The 20,277-nt window shown below is 40.0% G+C and overlaps 2 protein-coding genes across 5 annotated transcripts in view; one reads left to right on the forward strand and one right to left on the reverse strand.

Annotated features, from left to right (window-relative positions):
- The window catches only part of LOC139750273 (zinc transporter foi-like), a 258,282-nt gene extending 239,875 nt beyond the window's left edge, over positions 1 to 18,407 (reverse strand). The window contains exon 1 of the mRNA XM_071664854.1: positions 18,277 to 18,407. The gene's annotated coding sequence lies outside the window, so the exon portion shown is untranslated. The remainder of the gene's footprint in view (positions 1 to 18,276) is intronic.
- The window catches only part of LOC139750274 (proton-coupled zinc antiporter SLC30A2-like), a 177,516-nt gene that overhangs the window by 107,367 nt on the left and 49,872 nt on the right, over positions 1 to 20,277 (forward strand). The window contains exon 1 of one of the 4 annotated variants that reach the window (XM_071664858.1): positions 18,531 to 19,015. The exons of the other annotated variants lie outside the window; for them this stretch is intronic. Within the exon in view, the coding sequence (XP_071520959.1) occupies positions 18,671 to 19,015 (345 nt within the window). The 5' untranslated portion in view covers positions 18,531 to 18,670. Of the gene's footprint in view, positions 1 to 18,530; positions 19,016 to 20,277 lie in introns of those variants that run through there. 4 annotated transcript variants of the gene reach the window in all.

Raw genomic sequence — 20,277 nt, forward strand, 5'->3', positions numbered from 1 at the left:
CTCCCCATTAGCCCCCTCCACTGAGATTCCCATTTGTTCACTTGTCTTACGCACTTTATTTACCTCCTTCCAAAACATCTTTTTATTCTCCCTAAAATTGAATGATACTCTCTCACCCCAACTCTCATTTGCCCTCTTTTTCACCTCTTGCACCTTTCTCTTGACCTCCTGCCTCTTTCTTTTATACTTCTCCAACTCATTTGCATTATTTCCCTGCAAAAATCGTCCAAATGCCTCTCTCTTCTCTTTCACTAATAATCTTACTTCTTCATCCCACCACTCACTACCCTTTCTAATCTGCCCACCTCCCACGCTTCTCATGCCGCAAGCATCTTTTGCGCAATCCATCACTGCTTCCCTAAATACCTCCCATTCCTCCCCCACTCCCCTTACCTCCTTTGTTCTCACCTTTTTCCATTCTGTACTCAGTCTCTCCTGGTACTTCCACACACAAGTCTCCTTCCCAAGCTCACTTACTCTCACCATTCTCTTCATCCCAACATTCTCTCTTCTTTTCTGAAAACCTCTACAAATCTTCACCTTCGCCTCCACAAGATAATGATCAGACATCCCTCTAGTTGCACCTCTCAGCACATTAACATCCAAAAGTCTCCCTTTCGCGCTCCTATCAATTAACACATAATCCAATAACGCTCTCTAGCCATCTGTCCTACTTACATACGTATACTTATGTATATCTCTCTTTTTAAACCAGGTATTCCCAATCACCAGTCCTTTTTCAGCACATAAATCTACAAGCTCTTCACCATTTCCATTTACAACACTGAACACCCCATGTATACCAATTATTCCCTCAACTGCCACATTACTCACCTTTGCATTCAAATCACCCATCACTATAACCCGGTCTCGTGCACCAAAACCACTAACACACTCATTCAGCTGCTCCCAGAACACTTGCCTCTCATGATCTTTCTACTGATGCCCAGGTGCATATGCACCAATAATCACCCATCTCTCTCCATCAACTTTCAGTTTTACCCATATCAACCTAGAGTTTACTTTCTTACACTCTATCACATACTCCCACCACTCCTGTTTCAGGAGTAGTGCTACTCCTTCCCTTGCTCTTGTCCTCTCACTAAACCCTGACTTTACTCTCAAGACATTCCCAATATATATATATATATATATATATATATATATATATATATATATATATATATATATATATATATATATATATATATGATCTCCCTTCTATGGAGGGCGACATAATACATCGTTTGAAGTTCCATAACAACGTCTTATGCTTGAAGCAACTCCGATTCTCGCAGCGTAGTTCCCACAATCCTGACCTTTGATCCAAGCATTTCATGGGAGAACGTAATGGCAAAATCTATACGAAATTACCCTATAATCATGGAAGAGGCAACACCCACAAACCCAAACCACCTCAGCCCCCAGCGGCCGGGATACAGTTACCAGTGCAGTAATTAGGATGAACATGGCGGTTAAAGTTAGGGAGGAATGGGGGACTGTTTCGCCTTCCCTATTCTACAATATATAACTTTACAACCTGTGTTGTATCCCTTCGCTCTGCTCCAGGTACAGAGAGTGTCATGACTCACAACGCGAGCAATTATAGCCTCCACACTCTTAGGCTACCACGACCTACAGTAAGTGGGAACTGATGGGAAATTAGCTGTATACGTATACACTACGTTTCTCATAACCCCGTAACCTCTTGAGCACGACATTAACGATATACTGGTATGTGAGAGTAACTTTTGACCTTCCACTTAAAGGTCAGGTCAAACCATCAGGCCATCGGTTCTAAGCGTCGTACCGTCGTGTTCAAGGATCGTACTGTCGTGTTAAATGGTTTTACAATTACAGCCGAGAATATGTGATTCTTAAAGGTCTATTTCATGCTAGATTTATTGCTCTCAATCCTATGTAACGACATTGGCGGGGAAAACATTTCGGCAAACCAAGCCTTGGTCCCATGTAATCAATGGTTCCCATCATTTGGTACAGAAGAGCCATCCAGATTGTACGTAGAATGGAATATGAACATGAGTGAATAACGTGTCTTCCATATTTCGCAGTGTTAGTTAATACCATAAACGTAAGATCAATTCAAGTTAAAACTACTTAATGGAAATAAAAAGAATTATATAAGGAAGGACACAAGTGGAGGACAAATAGGTCAGTAGCAAGAAAATTAAAAACGGGACACTAACTTAAAGCAACTGTGATGACGCTCTAAATTAGGTGATATTTATAATGTTTATATCGTTACTTCAGGAGACCTAGTACTGACACACTGGTAATCCACTTGACTCTATAGATTGTTGTAACAATCAAGCACACTAACACCAAACTGCTTTTAATGGTGTTTGCAAAATTAATCCCTTCTTATTTAAGCTTTTCCCTTTCTTTTTAAAGTGAAGGACTAAACCACGGCCGGTGAATCTCATGAAGCTATATTCCAAAACATGTTTACATTATCAACATCGATGGAAGTACACCATCTTTAAATTTAGGACTGACGTTCTCCAACGGAAACTTACCAAGCTCGTTTGTCGAGTGGTTTATGCTTCACCATACAAGGCGGATCTGATGTTTTAACATTCAACACGTATTTCACTTATGGCTTGTTTTGTAACTGAACAATTGTTAGCCTTCTCCCGTCGATGGTAAGTTACTGCCCCCAACATACGATATTCTCACCGCAACATATCTCCCTCAAGTTCATAATAAGCAGATGGTGGGGCCACTGTTTTTATCTACAGTGATTTTGTTGTCAAAAGTTCACTTATCACGTCTGGGATAATTTGAAGTTGAACACGGTCCTCAGAGCCTGTTCTTGCTCAGGCAAAATCACGCTGGTAGCAAAAGAACTTGATAGAACCTTATGACAATAAATGGCAAAATCACCCATTTTTTTTTTTTTTTTTAATTTTCCAAAAGAAGGAACAGAGAAGGGGGCCAGGTGAGGATATTCCCTCAAAGGCCCAGTCCTCTGCTCTTAACGCTACCTCGCTATCGCGGGAAATGGCGAATAGTATGAAAAAAAAAAAAAAAAAAAAAATATATATATATATATATATATATATATATATATATATATATATATATATATATATATATATTACACAAATACGCACATACACGTACATATACATACATACATACATATACAAACAGATATACATATATACATATTCATACTTGCTGGCCTTTATGCATTCCCAGCGCCGCCCCGCCCCACAGGAAACAACATCTCCACCCCCTGAGTCAGCTAGGTAGCGCCAGCAAACAGCCGAACAAAGGCCACATCCGCTGAACATCCATTACACAAGCTATCATGTGTAGTGCACCGAAACCCGCGGCTCCCCATCCACATCCATCCATCTCTACTTTCTTCTCCCGGTTCTCCTCGTTCTCTCCACTTCTGACGCATATATCATCTTTTGTCAACCATACCGTACTCATTCTCTCCATATGTCCAAACCATTTCAACATATGCAATATGTAACAAGAGTACTGCCATTGAAAAAAAATGACTTCATCCACAAAAACCACTTCTTCTAATCTCCTCTCCTCTGTATTTTTTGCCTGTGGTTGCACTAAAATGAATTATCTGTTTATCAATACAATAACATTCTTTATTATCATTGCTATTAATATTATTTTTGAAAGGGGGAAGTGAGGCGTATGATTAGATTTAGCCAACTGCATTCCTCTGCTGTCCTTCAATTTTTTCTTCTCTTCCATCTGAATTCACTATTCCCCTCTGATAAGGTATTTCTTCAGCCAATTTAGTTAGCTTTCTTTGGTCTAAATTCAGCTGTAATCAACACATCATTTTCCTAGTCCGTTCAAAAGCATGAATGTATCAGCAGTGGCTAGGCTAGCCGTAAACTAAAGGTGTGATATTCGCTCTGAACGATAACGGTGGTGTTGACCTTGCGTGGAAGGTGTTGAACTTGCGCACTACAAGCAGTGTTGTTGACCTTGAGCAAAATAGGCTGTGTAGATTTGGCACGATATTTGGGAGTGGCCTTAAACCATGGAAATGCATCTCCAAAGCGCCTGTTCAAACAAACACTTCAACTACGGAACACTGCAAGAAACTCTGGTGTTAGAGGTTCCTCAAAAGGTAAATTTTCTTTTTTTATCTGCTGCAATCTAATGATCTCTGTCTCTCCATTTCTATTGAACGAAGCTTTTTTTTTTTTCTTATCAGGGCGGCATGTGCAGACGCCATCCATCTTATGATGATCAAACAGTATATGAGTAGACGGATAGGGTCTTTGTTTGAAAAAATAAAGTGTACATCTCAATAATAAAACAACAATATAACAATAAAATCTTGTACAATAAAACCTGTACACCTAAGAAAATGAACACTTGATACTTAACGGAAGTGCGATAACATAATCCCTTGAGTACGACGATCCCAGCTTGGGCATTATGAGGTGACCTTGAGGGGCCAAGTGAAAGGCCAGGCCATCAATACCTATGGACTCTATCGTCGTCATCATGGGTCGTAACGTCATGCTCAAGGATCGTGTAACGTTGTGCTCAAGAGGTTAATTTGGTTTTGCAATTTCACGCTGTCTTAACCCATATATACCGCACTATACATTGATATTACCATTGTATATAAATTCATCAGAACTTTATTTCAGATATATATATATATATATATATATATATATATATATATATATATATATATATATATATATATATTCCTATGGGTCCATGGGGGAAAATGAAACACGATAAGTTCCTAAGTGCTCTTTCGTGTAATAATCACATCACCAGGGGAACTACAAGAAAAAATATGTCAGTTGATATACCAAATGGCGTCCTAGCTACGTTTCTTCGTTGTATATCAACTTACTTATATTTCTTTCTTGTATCTCCCCTGATGGTGTGATTATTACACGAAAGTGCACTTGGGAACTTATCATGTTTCACTTTCCCCGTGGACTCTTAAGAATATATATATATATATATATATATATATATATATATATATATATATATATGTTAATGTGCTGAGAGGTGCAACTGGAGGGATGTCTGATCATTATCTTGTGGAGGCTAAGGTGAAGATTAGTATGGGTTTTCAGAAAAGAGGAGTGAATGTTGGGGTGAAGAAGGTGGTGAGAGAAAGTGAGCTTGGGAAGGAGACCTGTGTGGGGAAGTACCAGGAGAGACTGTGTACAGAATGGAAAAAGGTGAGAACAATGGAAGTAAGGGGAGTGGGGGAGGAATGGGATGTATTTGGGGAATCAGTGATGGATTGCGCAAAAGATGCTTGTGGCATGAGAAGAGTGGGAGGTGGGCTGTTTAGAAAGGGTAGTGAGTGGTGGGATGAAGAAGTAAGAGTATTAGTGAAAGAGAAGAGAGAGGCATTTGGACGATTTTTGCAGGGAAAAAATGCAATTGAGTGGGAGAAGTATAAAAGAAAGAGACAGGAGGTCAAGAGAAAGGTGCAAGAGGTGAAAAAAAGGGCAAATGAGAGTTGGGGTGAGAGACTATCAGTAAATTTTAGGGAGAATAAAAAGATGTTCTGGAAGGAGGTAAATAGGGTGCGTAAGACAAGGGAGCAAATGGGAACTTCAGTGAAGGGCGTAAATGGGGAGGTGATAACAAGTAGTGGTGATGTGAGAAGGAGATGGAATGAGTATTTTGAAGGTTTGTTGAATGTGTCTGATGACAGAGTGGCAGATATAGGGTGTTTGGGTCGAGGTGGTGTGCAAAGTGAGAGGGTTAGGGAAAATGATTTGGTAAACAGAGAAGAGGTAGTAAAAGCTTTGCGGAAGATGAAAGCCGGCAAGGCAGCAGGTTTGGATGGTATTGCAGTGGAATTTATTAAAAAAGGGGGTGACTGTATTGTTGACTGGTTGGTAAGGTTATTTAATGTATGTATGACTCATGGTGAGGTGCCTGAGGATTGGCGGAATGCGTGCATAGTGCCATTGTACAAAGGCAAAGGGGATAAGAGTGAGTGCTCAAATTACAGAGGTATAAGTTTGTTGAGTATTCCTGGTAAATTATATGGGAGGGTGTTGATTGAGAGGGTGAAGGCATGTACAGAGCATCAGATTGGGGAAGAGCAGTGCGGTTTCAGAAGTGGTAGAGGATGTGTGGATCAGGTGTTTGCTTTGAAGAATGTATGTGAGAAATACTTAGAAAAGCAAAGGGATTTGTATGTAGCATTTATGGATCTGGAGAAGGCATATGATAGAGTTGATAGAGATGCTCTGTGGAAGGTATTAAGAATATATGGTGTGGGAGGCAAGTTGTTAGAAGCAGTGAAAAGTTTTTATCGAGGATGTAAAGCATGTGTACGTGTAGGAAGAGAGGAAAGTGATTGGTTCTCAGTGAATGTAGGTTTGCGGCAGGGGTGTGTGATGTCTCCATGGTTGTTTAATTTGTTTATGGATGGGGTTGTTAGGGAGGTAAATGCAAGAGTCCTGGAAAGAGGGGCAAGTATGAAGTCTGTTGGGGATGAGAAAGCTTGGGAAGTGAGTCAGTTGTTGTTCGCTGATGATACAGCGCTGGTGGCTGATTCATGTGAGAAACTGCAGAAGCTGGTGACTGAGTTTGGTAAAGTGTGTGGAAGAAGAAAGTTAAGAGTAAATGTGAATAAGAGCAAGGTTATTAGGTACAGTACGGTTGCATATGTAACAAGGTACTGCCATTGAGAAAATGATTCATCACAAAAACACTCTCAATTCCTTCGCTGTATTTTTTGAACTGTGTTTGCATAAATGATTATCTGTTTATCAATGACAATAACATTCTTAGTTATCATTGCTATTAAATTAGTTTGAAAGGGGAAGTGAGGCGATGATTAATTTAGCACTGATTCTCTGGTCTTCAATTTTTTCTTTTTCCATGTGAACTCACTATTCCCTTGATAAGGTATTTTTAGCCAATTTTAGCTTTCTTTGGTCTAAATTCAGCTGTAATCACATCATTATACCTATCTTCAAAAGCATGAAGTATCAGCAGTGGCAAGCTAGCCGTAAACTAAAGTGTGATATTCGCTTGAAGAATACGGGTGTTGACCTTGCGTGGAAGGTGTTGAATTGCGCATACAAGCAGTGTTGTTGACCTTGGCAATAGGTGTGTAGATTTGGCACGATTTTGGATGCCTTAACCATGGAATGGCTCTCCAAATGCGCTTTCAAACAAACTTAATGGACCATGCAAGATACTCTGGTGTTAGAGGTTCTCAAAAGGTAAATTTTCTTTTTATCTGCTGCAATCTTATGATCTCTGTCTCTCCATTTCTATTGAACGAAGCTTTTTTTTTTTTCTTATCAGGGCGGCATGTGGAGACGCCATCCATCTTATGATGATCAAACAGTATATGAGTAGACGGATAGGGTCTTTGTTTGAAAAATAAAGTGTACATCTCAATAATAAAACAACAATATAACAATAAAATCTTGTACAATAAAACCTGTACACCTAAGAAAATGAACACTTGATACTTAACGGAAGTGCGATAACATAATCCCTTGAGTACGACGATACCAGCTTGGGCATTATGAGGTGACCTTGAGGGGCCAAGTGAAAGGCCAGGCCATCAATACCTATGGACTCTATCGTCGTCATCATGGGTCGTAACGTCATGCTCAAGGATCGTGTAACGTTGTGCTCAAGAGGTTAATTTGGTTTTGCAATTTCACGCTGTCTTAACCCATATATACCGCACTATACATTGATATTACCATTGTATATAAATTCATCAGAACTTTATTTCAGATATATATATATATATATATATATATATATATATATATATATATATATATATATATATATATATATATATATATATATATATATATATTCCTATGGGTCCATGGGGGAAAATAAAACACGATAAGTTCCTAAGTGCTCTTTCGTGTAATAATCACATCACCAGGGGAACTACAAGAAAAAATATGTCAGTTGATATACCAAATGGCGTCCTAGCTACGTTTCTTCGTTGTATATCAACTTACTTATATTTCTTTCTTGTATCTCCCCTGATGGTGTGATTATTACACGAAAGTGCACTTGGGAACTTATCATGTTTCACTCTCCCCGTGGACTCTTAAGAATATATATATATATATATATATATACAAACAATGTTTGAACGGTAACGAATGGTTACTTTATCCACAGACAAACAACTCGCTTGTTTTCATTCATAAACACACATATACAGTCTAGTATAACTAAATATTCGCTCTGTAGAAATGGTATTGAGGCTGATGTAGATGCTGGGTAGGAATGGTGTTGATGGTGGCTTTTGGTAAGGAATGATGTCAGTGGTCAGTGTCTGGGTAATACCGTTGACGCTAAGTTTTGATACGTTGATTGTTGGATAATATGGTGTTGCAAGTATTAATGAGGAATGGTGTTGATGGTGAATTCTGAAGAGTATGGTGTTCCTAAGTAAGATATTGGTAGGAATGGTGTTGATGGTGAATGTCGAAGAGTATGGCGTTCCCAAGTAAGTGTTGGTGAGGAATGTAGTTGATGAATGTTGAAGAGAATGGTTTTCTTAGGATAGTGTAGAGTATGGTACTTCTAGCAAATATCGGTCAGGAAAAGTATTTTGTATGTACCTGTTTTGTGTTTAAATTTCATGATCGCGGGAAAACGGGTAGAAAATATTTATCATGGAAGATGCAGTGAAAAATCAAGCTAACATCATCTTTCTTTTTTGTCACGAAACGTTAATCAGCGAACGTTCCACTGTACGCTACAACTTAGAATTAGGAAACTACTCTTTAAGCGACAAACTATGTAAATAAGCATAGTTAATTACATAAGGATACTGGAAACAGCGCACAAAACAAACCGATAAGCTAATAAAGAAATAATGTCACTGACACTGTCCAACTTATTTCACTCACCGGCAATCATGTTGACTACTAACGATCTTCTATAGTACTAACAGGACCGCCTTGCTTTCTGATTTGATCATAACATAAAACTACATTCATTTCGTTGTGAACAGCTCTCTTACCGGAGCATTGCATGAGGGTTCCCGAAATAGCTTAACACCAGCAGACGGTTCCTCGGCATCCGATTCAGACTTGGTGATCTTCCAAGGTGACGAAAGACGCCCCAAACATGGAATATTAAGTCTGGCAACTGTGGGGCGCTGTGACAACTCATGGCCAAAATGATACAATAAATATTTGTTCAGTGTGTCACTGCCATGTTCCGCATTGTTGCATACTTCCAACGAGAATGCAGGAAGTTGGGCACGTGTTTCTTGTCACAGACCGCCCAAGACGCCTATCGGTACACTTTGTTCATTTTTCTGTGTATTCGATCTGTCCTCCCAATCATTCTACACTGGACAAGAAAAATTAGTCTAGTATGTGCCTCCAAAGCCACCCGACAGCGTAGTAATCTTGTTTCTCGAAGACGGTAGATTCAAAGTTCCAATGGAGATAGATCATTTCAACACAGTGAAAACGTGATACGATTCGTACGATACCGTTCGATTCTCGGTACAAAAATATCTAACCGGTCGTCCGAGTGAATACCAGTTACAATTTAACTACCAAACCGGTTGCCGGTCATGTCGCCGCTCATCCCGTGGTAAACCCCACCCAGCACCTAGCGTAACGGTCGCGGGGCCTTCATCGCTGAGTCGACGTTTCTTTTCTCCTCAGCATAAAATCCTGAAACTGAAGCCTCTTGACTGGGCAAGCCCCGTCCTCCCCAACTTTGTGACCTTGCCGTTTTATCTTATCGTTAGACCACTGGTTGGCTGGGGTTTTCTAAGCCTAAAACTGCCAGAGTCATCAAGGCCGTAAAGATCACCAGAAAAATCCCTTAACATCTATCGCTATATATATATATAACCCTTGTAAAGACCTTACTAGCGCGTTTAATTACAATATAAGATCACTTTACACGAAGCCCCGAAGATTGTGGTAAGCAATACTCAGGATAATGAACACAAGCTTTCTCCCTCGGCCTTTTCCTTCTCATTACTAACGAGTTCTAAAAGTTTTAGAATCACAGTGGTACCAGATGAAGCAGCAGCCACTTTACCGCCTAGCACCAGCCAAAGGGATTGAATCTGCCGTGTCATCTTTCCCGTCAGCACAGTACAATCTTCTGAGCTATGCAGTGGCACTCACAGATGCACCTGCTAACAATCAACAGCACCGGTAAAATTGACGTGATACCCATGGACTTCCTAACCTCATATCACCTGCATGTCAAATTCTCCTGATAAGAGAATACAATGAAAACCCCTTGACAAACCTGGTTCCTCAACCCATTTTTTGATCCCCCCACAAAAAATAAAAAAAAAATCAAATCACTAGAGCGCTTACCTGAACTTCTCCCTATCCACCACATAAAATAGGCTTCGTGAAAAATTTAGCAGAAACGGTCATACAGAACCCTCTTCGAACCCTCTTCGAACCCTCTTCTTATACCAAATATCAAGAGACACTGAACCACTGGTCTTCCCAGCTCCTTCCAACCAGTAACTTCGAAAAGACGATTCCAGAACAAAGCTACTGGACAGTTGCCCACGTCACCTTCCATCGGATGCCCATCAATTTCAAGTTGCTTTTCGGCATCAAACAGTAGGCAGCCCATCCGAGAGCATACGGACCGCTTAAAAGGGAAAAAATCTAACCGCTGTAAAGATTTCTAATGCCCAATAATGTCTGTGTAAAGGCTATGGTTGAGATCCTTTCCCTCTAGCTACAGCCTGCCAAGATGTCTTTCATGTTTGCACTTTCACTGTATAATTTCACCCACTGGTTGTATTTTTACTCAATAAACCGTGTGCTATCATCATTCACTTTGGAGGCCGCGCGAACATAAGTTATGAACGGCGCAGGTTACTCCAGGTATGATGCCAGTTATTTAAGGTATGGTACCCTTTGTTGTAGGTAAGGTGTAGTTGTTCGAGATATTATAAGTTCTGAATATAATGCCGACTGTCCTAGATACGAAGCCGGATGTTCTGTGTACGGTGTCCGTTGCTCTAGATACGATGCCTATTGTTCTGCGCATGGTCCCGGTTTCAGATATAGTACAGGTTTTAGATATGGTGCCTGTTGCTCTAAGTACGGTGCTGGTTGCTCTAGGTACAGTGCTGGTTACTCTAGATACGGTGCTTGTTGTCCTAGTTACGTTGCTGGTTGCTCTAGGTACAGTGCTGGTTACTCTAGATACGGTGCTGGTTGTCCTAGATACGGTGCTGGTTGCTCTAGGTACAGTGCTGGTTACTCTAGATACGGTGCTGGTTGTCCTAGATACGGTGCTGGTTGCTCTAGATTCGGTGCTGGTTGGTCTTGGTATGGTGGTGTGGTGCCACTTGCTCTATGTATGGAGCCTGTTGTCCTAGGTACGATGCCTGCTGCTCTAGATACAGTGCCGGTTGCTCTAGGTATGATACCAACTGTTCTTGGTATATTGCCAGTTGATCTTGGGCACGGTGACCGTCGCTCTGGGTACGAAACCGTCATGTAACATTTACCTACAAACACTAAATCACCATTATTACCATTACCATAACTACTATTACTACTAGTAGTAGTAGTAGAACAGTCGCAGTACTAGTATATCACGTAGTGAAAGACACGGTACGAACAAAATATGCCCCAATCAAGGTCAGGAAAAAGGAAAGAGGAAAATAATGTCTAAGTTACTCCGGGCTCCGCAGGTATTTGTGAACCTTGCTCTTAAAGGTTGAAAGGCTATTGGAATAGGTAATAACGAAGGGGACAAGAGACATTCTGATGTTTACATTTTCGAAGGCAGGAGTAGGCATCATAACGGTCAATCCTGGAGTGGTCGGTCTCCACCCACAAACTGTGAAAAGTATCAACCACACGTATGCCTTGGGTCCAGCCTGGACTTGGTGACAGGGACACATACAGACAGCTAACGAGGGCAGTGGCCGAAAGAACATCTGTCGAATAGGAAGTGGGCAAGCAACATCGTGGTGTGTAGAATGGAGTGATTTAAAGAGAGGTGATGCCTGGGGAATCGATGAGACGTAAGGCTTTTGCTCCCATTCTTGCTAATAGAGATGCGGAGAAAGATCCTCCACATATTGAGTAGTACTCCATACTAGGTATGTAGGTACGATACTGCTGTTCACAAGAAAATTATTACCGTACCTATAGCTTTTGGGATGCAGACTTTGTTGATAATGAGGGGTTTCCAGGATAGAGTGAAGGATATACTTATGCTCAGATTTTGTTATTACACGTTTGAATTGTGGTGTTTTAAAACTGAACAGGGGGAAATTGCGTTTCAGCACTATTGAACTAAAAAAAAAATAGTTTTCTCATTCCAAGATGCTGCATAGGATCAAAACTGAGTTAGAAAATGTGTTCAGCATGAAAGAGAACAATAATTAGAAGGGAGGGGAACGGAAGGGAAAGTGAGTTTAGGTGTATAAAAAAGATTCAGCCTAGGAGTGAAGTGTTAGAAGTTGGAGAGATCATTTCTTGAGAGGAGAAAAAGAGTAAGCGATAGCTATAACCCTGGGGGACAGTGGAACGGCCAGAGAGGATACTGTGCATCAGGGAACAGAGAGAAAGAAAAAAAGAAAGAATCAGAACGGAAATATTTTGGCCTCACTGTCAAATGATCTGATGTCAAAGGCCACGACAAAAGTTTCACCAAAATCCTAGAGAGACGAAGACCCTTGTGCTTCAAAAACAGTTCTGGTGGTCAGGAAGAAGAGAGCGGGATTCTGTTTGAGAGGGTATGAGTTAACGAAAGTTTCAAAGACTGTGGAGATAAATAAAAGTGAGCAAAAGGGCAATAATTGGAAGGGTTAGAGCAGTCCCTTCTTAATGGATAGGCTGCAGCATGCCTCCTGGAAGAGGGATAAGTCTGAGTTTTATAAAGAGACGGAAAAGGTGGGCAGGGATCAAAGCTAGCCGAGAGGCTCGCTTTCTTTGGACTTGAAGAGGAATGCAATTTGGAACAAACACTTTTTCCACTTGGAGCTATCAAAGAACTAGGGAATCCTTACGCTTGGAAAATATATATGGCATAATGAGCATCTTTAATTATTAGTTATTCATCGACTAATCGAGAGGAAGAGAGGAGGGAAACGTTGAATCACAGAAGTTATTGGAGATGCTTTTGGTTACGGACCAAAAAGGTTTGTCAAAGGAACACATTCTTTTCATGAAGGTGTGCTTGACCTTTTGAAAAACAGCCTTGCCGTGATTGCGAGTGCAAAGGAATATTTTCACAGGCATCAGAGCATGAGCAATCAAACCATGATAGAGAGAGAGAGAGAGAGAGAGAGAGAGAGAGAGAGAGAGAGAGAGAGAGAGAGAGAGAGAGAGAGAGAGAGAGTAGAACTCCACCTAAATCAAGATCAACTCAGCGCAGCATGAGGCATCCAGGCTAGCAAAGCAGTAACGGTCCTAAAGAAAATCAATTAAAAAATCGTGCAGGCTTCTTTACTGAACTTGCCAGAAAAGGTATGAAAATCTCATCTATAGAAGTCACCTGGAACTACCATCGAATATCATACAAGTTTTCCTGAGGACCACCGAATACTGGACTCGAACATCCTTGTACCAAAGTAAATGAAGTTAAAGATCGAGGAAATAAATGGGTAACATAACCTCAATTCTTCAGAGAGCTAAACAAAGTAGCAGTGTTTTCTTCAATGGTCATCGGTTCGATTCTGCGAAATTTCAAAACGAGTGACGGAAATAATATCTCAGAAAGAGAATATTGTCGAACACACACAATACCTCTTCATCTATGGAAATTACAGCTGAAAATGTGTAAAATCAAAGTAATTAAACCGTATGAAATCGTCCTGGGCTCCAGAGAATGCTCTCATGCCGCTTATATAACATTTAATTTAAAGGATCGTGGCAAGATTTTTCCTTACCGTATCCTTGAGAAATATTTTACGCTAGAGTAGCGGACTGGATAAAGGTGCCAAAACAACACCGGAGAAATGTTGAGATACCGTTAAAAGTGCAAGAAAAGAAACTTCATACATACAAGCCTGTTCAACACGAATCCGATAAGCGTCTATCAGTCCATCACTGGATGTTGTTCTCTAGTTTCATAATGAAAGTAAACCACTGCGACTCTAGTATCAACGTGAAGGATCCTAACCCTGACCCACTCTCAGTAACATCAAGGATACCAAGTATGGAACGCTTTGATTTCACTTATGCACATTTCAACTGCTCAGTGTCGCTACAACTGAAGTGCAACCTTAAGTTTAAGTTAATATTTCACACATAAAGACCAGTTGTTATTATAAGGTAAGAATATTTATACATGTAAATAATCATAAAGTATGAGAAAAAGGATGAACAGAGGAATTCAGATCAGACAAGGAAATACGCGGGAAATAGAAAGCATTGAGGGCTGGCCACCTTGTGGAGTCGACGTTAACCTATTTCTTTTTTCTTAACTATCTCATACTTGTTCTACCTGTACTCATAAAACTGCAGACACAACAAATGAATTAACATCAGTCCACTAATTTTAGTTACATTTCTTCCTCTTTTTTTCGCAGAAAATAAGATTTTCCATGTGATTTTTTTTAAAGATAATCATTTGCATCATCCTCACAGGTTTATAAACGAAGAGAACATATCACTTGCGGTATCAACCACAACAGCAGGAAAACAAGTCGAGCATTCAGAACTCAAGCTTGACGCCTTCCTTTCCTCTCGCTAGAATTCCCTTCCTCGTCACGTTTTCAGTAAACTAATCATTAACTTTGAGACAGGGAGAATGTCTACCAACCGGTCTCTAAACCACTAAGCCAAATATAGTTAGAAGACAATGTTATGTCAAGATAATAACCTATTGTATATGTAAGTTCGGAGGAAGAGCGACCCGCCATACCCATGACACCATACGGATACATATTATAAGTGAAAGGATCCAGACACGGACAGAGGTTCTCATCAAGGCGAAGCATTGAATAACAAAAGCATGAAAAATGTAGGGAAGCAAGAAAGGCACAGTGATATAAAATGTATTAAATCTTGATCAGTACTGTGTATTGTTATTCGTTATTGTCGTTCATCTACTTAAAAAGGCACAAGTTTACTTGGGCATGCACCCTTGGTGTGACTTATCATGTACGCCTGACGTCCCCAATCCCACAGGTGAAAGATGGTTTAAGATAATACTTCATTACGTAAGTCAGCGCAGTAGTACTACCCTGGGTGGCTGCTCTCTACAACGTACTGCTGTGGAGGGTGAAAGATGGTTCCGGGCATCACTTCAGTACTCTGTGTCGGGATGACAGTATTTTCCTGGTCAGTTGATAGCTACAACTTACTGACGGAAAGGTTGTAAAAATGTTCCTAAGAATTACTTTTAACACTCCTAAATCAGGGATGTACGGTAGTACTTCCATGTACGGCTACTGTCTACAACCTGCCGACACAAGGTGTAAGATGACTGCGGGCATTATTTCAATACCCGTAAGTCAGGACGGTAATATTTTCCTAGGCAGCTGCTACTCACACGGAGGGTGTAATTTATACATAGTCCCAGGCATCACTCAAGTCAGATCGTTGAGAGTGAGAGCACTGCGCTAGATTACGGAAATGGATCTTCAGCCAGAGGTATCTTTAAAAACTTCTTAACAGTACCAACCGATAATCAACAGTTTCTGCCATATGGATAACATATCCTCTGCAAGTGAATTAGTATGATTACTAGAATGAATATACACTAATATTTTTAAAGCAAACACGACTTCTTCATTAATGTTCTTTATTGTAGCTTAGTCCAAAATGAACTAGCTACCGTTCGTTTAAACCACTTGTATCTTTCAATAGAGTGAGCGTATAACAATTTTTTACGAGCTTTCTTTCCGACCTTGATCATTAGTTTTACTCCCTAGTCCCAACACATGTGAAACTAAAGCAAATTAAGTGAACTATAATATTCTAAAAAGAGCTTTCTTGTAACCTTACACTTCGTAAGACTTAGATACACTAAAAAGCACCGAAGGGGATGATAGATAGAGGGAAACATGATTGCATTAAACGACAGAAATCTACGTGGTAAACCTGACATCTTACAAATAAATTCCATTAAACAAATTAACAAAATTATAGATAGAAGATGGTGAACCCAAATGACCATCGAAATGCAATACCGCATCCATGCTAGGAGAGAGAGAAAAAAAGACGCATTCATGAACACCGGAGCTGACGATGACACCAATAACCTACCTGTTCTGACTTTTTCCCATCGTATATTGGTCAAATTTATTTGGATGGGCAACGTATGACTCACCTAGAAGCCACAGGAAACTTCATTTACTTTTTGTTACAACATACATATCGTTTCGCATTGTAACATATCTCACAAAAACTTGAACCGCTCACATTGGTGTACGTGCATATATATACTTTCGACAAGTATGACTAGCTAATGGAAACAGCATGTTGAGCCGCCATCCCCATCCTTAATCCTCGAGAGCATGCAGTTGGTTTCAAAAGCTGACAATTTATGTGAAAACAAAAATACACAAAGGCCTGTATTTTGAGCACAAACTGACACCAACAAAACTATGAATCTTACAAAATATCGTAACTTCTAAATGCGACTAATTCGAAAATACTGTAATTCTTAGCCTTCATGAAACAGTCTGTTCGAATATAATAATACATATTAGACACGTGCAACTGGTAGTACCAAACATAATCTTATCATCGGTCGCAGTACAAGGGGGAAGACCAGCATAAGATAAGGAAAGATGGCTTAGGATTCTGGTATTTCCAGTTCATGAATTTCATGAATGAGAGTGTTGTTGCATTGGTAAAAAAAAAGGGGTGGTAGACGCTACCATCATGTGCTGCTGTAGCTAATGCAATGATGAGGGATGAAATGTTAATGCGGAGGAATCAATATCTAATAGCATTAGTGCTAATAAAATTCCACTACCCATGTGCAAGTCAAGTGATGTTCATTGTACCAATTCAAGTGACAACAATGTGAATACTAGTGAAAATGATTAATGTACGAGTGTTTAAGGCAATATACCAATAACGTCACTGGTGATACGAGATGACATCGGTGATACGACAGTGATGTCAAAGGTGACACTGTTGTGATGTCAGAGAGCATTATGTCGGGTGATACCAGTCTGGGAGCATCGGGTATTACACAGTATTGCTGATCACATTCATAGTGTCAGCAGTGTCAACGTGGCTTTACCAGGTAATCACCATTGTCGTAGATACTCTGGTATTTGTTCTGATAATACCATGGTTACAGTGGTGGTGTCAGATGACTTGAGAGATAATGCGAGATTAAGGTTTTGTGGGTGTGTGACTGCCTACATAGTGGTGATAACGGTACTGTATCACCAACTCATCATTCCCATTCCAAAATTGCATTAGTTTCACTGTTTGTTGTCTCGTGTTATAATAGGTCTAACATTATATTATAACCACATGGATGGTGGTGGAAATAAAAAGCAGATGTTAGAGATAATAAAGTCTTAAGTCTGCGATTATCATTTATACTCCACAACCCAAACCGGAGTGATTGCAGTGAAGTGTTGGCAACGGAAATCCTGGAAAGCATTGTTCCATTATAAAATAAACTCCTGGTAGCAACGACACTACAAATTAACTTTGTGGTTCGTAATATACAGGCCACGATGTGGAACACGGGTCATTGGCACCCCAGGTGAGTCTGGATCGGGGTTATCTTGACGAACGAGATGAAAATAGCATCACCTACTCTCTCATCATCCTTCATCTACTAAAACCACACTAATTTTAGTAACTAGTGCATTATATCACCAAAGACCTACAATAACGAAACATTCACAAGGATCTTCGGTAAAACTCCCATCACCCAACCCCCCCAGCAGCCGACTCTGCTCCTCTGATAAACAGCTGATCGGCTGCCGTGTCGGCGTACGAGAATATTTGAAAGATGCTCCATGACATCGATCTAATGGGACACTCCCCATAACACATGTAGCATGACGTCGTATCTAATCATCACGAAATTCATATACCCTGACTCTATCATAAGTAACTCGTAACATGTAACAGAACACTGAGATATGCCATTGTAACAGGCGTCATTTCTTGTCTCGTCAGGCAAAACGAAGATCTTGTCTTTAAATAAGTGAAGTACTCAGTATTCTCATTTTAAAAGAAACCTATACGTCAGCTATGACGTAATGACTCGTCTTACAGACATGTCACGGTTGTTTTCCTCCTAGGCTGCCTATAAAATCTGAATGCCCCGCGATCAACTTACCTTGAGTGCCGTGTGCAACGCTGGGATCCAATATGGCGGAGCTTGTGGGGCGTGCGCACTTCTCGCTAGTTTCACTGCGTTATACTATCGGTAAACAACAGCGGGATGCTTTATCATTAGCTCTTATCAGTCCATGTGAAGATAGCTGATTATTTATCAAGTATTTTGATTAGATTGGGTTTTTACAATAATGAATTAGGTTACTGGGCTTCGATAATTGTAAGATGAAGGCTGTAAAACAAAAGACAATCACTTATGCTTATTATAGGATACTGGAACTGTCTATGTAGTATGAGATTTCTTGTGGTAACGCAAGCAGTTCGAAGTCGCTTGTCGAACGTTAACTCAGTTTCACTTATTTCTAATCCTCTATAGTCACCTGAATAGTGTAAACATGGATGAAAGAGTAGGGGAAAGCTCTTCACAAAGTCCATTGGATGACAGTGTTGAAACCACTAATGTTTTGGATTCTGATGGAATACTTGTTGATAAACTCATTGAAGTTGTGACTCCACGAATTGCACTTTTCGATGATGCGGTTGTGGATGAGGTGAAACCAACGTTTTGTACACGATGTCGAACGATCTCTGCGAGTTTCCTGTCAAGTTCATATGTCGCGGGAAGCTCTGAACACGACAGATGTCATATAGGAGATTCACAGACCCGGTTATTTGTGGGGGATATAGACTCGCCTGTACTTGTAGCACAAAATGACAGTGATGATGAGCCTCTCCTTAGTGTAAGTTACCCTCTTATGTACTTATTCATAATTCTGATGTAAAGACTTTTTAAGCTGTTGACATTTGTTAAGGGCAAGGGATTTGAAGGTAAATGATTCCCACCTTTCGTCATTCTTACATTGAAAACTTTAATTGTAAATGAAACGAAGTAATTATTATGTTATTGGAAAGATCGTTTCTAAGCTTGTCCCATAATGTGTACAGTAATGCTTTGCCTTCACATACGCAAGTGAACTGGAAACCAGGTGTTTTAATGAAGAGTTTGTGGTATTTTGTTTCAACATTGTCATTTCTTGCTGTTTGGATTAGGCTATCCACTGTATACATTGAATCTTTAGGTTAGGATTAGTAAGAATAGCATGGGTAGGGTAGTTATGTTGGTCATTTTACGTTAGGTTGGTTGTGTTGGGCTTGGTACATTGAATTACCCCCCCCCCCCAAAAAAAAAAAAAACTATAATTTGTGAGAAGTGGGCTAAATACTTTTAAGATGATGATATGTAATCTTCAAATCCCTAGGATATGGGAGAAATTCTTTCTCTGCATTCCTTGTGTGCCATAAAAGGAAACTAAGAGGAGCAGGAAGAGAGGGCTCCCCCCCCCCCCCTTGTATTTCAATTTCAAGAAGGAAGAATAGAAATACAGAGCCAGGCTCATCCTCCTTGTAGGCTTAGGTTTGGGTTTCCAAATATATATGGATAGAACTGAGAGAAGAAAAGTGTGACATGTAGAATACTTGAGGAGAGGAACTTGCATCTTCTGGCTCAGAGTGAAATAAGAAGCTCAACGGAAGATTGGTTTGGAAATGACTTAGGTTAAAGTTGGAAGTTGGTATGACTGCAAGAGCTAGGGAAGGGATAACAGCACTGATTGGGCAGAAGTTGTGGGAATGTGTGAAAGAGTGTTGTGAAGTGAGCTATAGACTGATGTTGGTAAAGATGAAAATGGGTTGCGAGAGATGGATGATTGTTAAGTGCTTATATATTTTGGTAGCAGCTGAGTGAGTATGTTTTCAGTTTTGATTCTAGAGATTGGGTAATAATGATGGTTGATTTAAATGTGAGAACTAGTAATGTGGCAGTTAAGGATGTAAATGGAGGGTTTTAGGTATTTAATAAGGTGAATAGGAATGGTGAACAGCTTGAGTTGTGTGATGACAAAAGTTTGGTGATTGGGATTATGTGGTTTAAAAGAGGGACATACATAAAAGTACATAGATGAGTAGGAATGATGATCAAAGGGCATTAATGGATTACATGCTA

Source organism: Panulirus ornatus, chromosome 9, assembly GCF_036320965.1.
Source record: "Panulirus ornatus isolate Po-2019 chromosome 9, ASM3632096v1, whole genome shotgun sequence".
Taxonomy (NCBI): domain Eukaryota; kingdom Metazoa; phylum Arthropoda; class Malacostraca; order Decapoda; family Palinuridae; genus Panulirus; species Panulirus ornatus.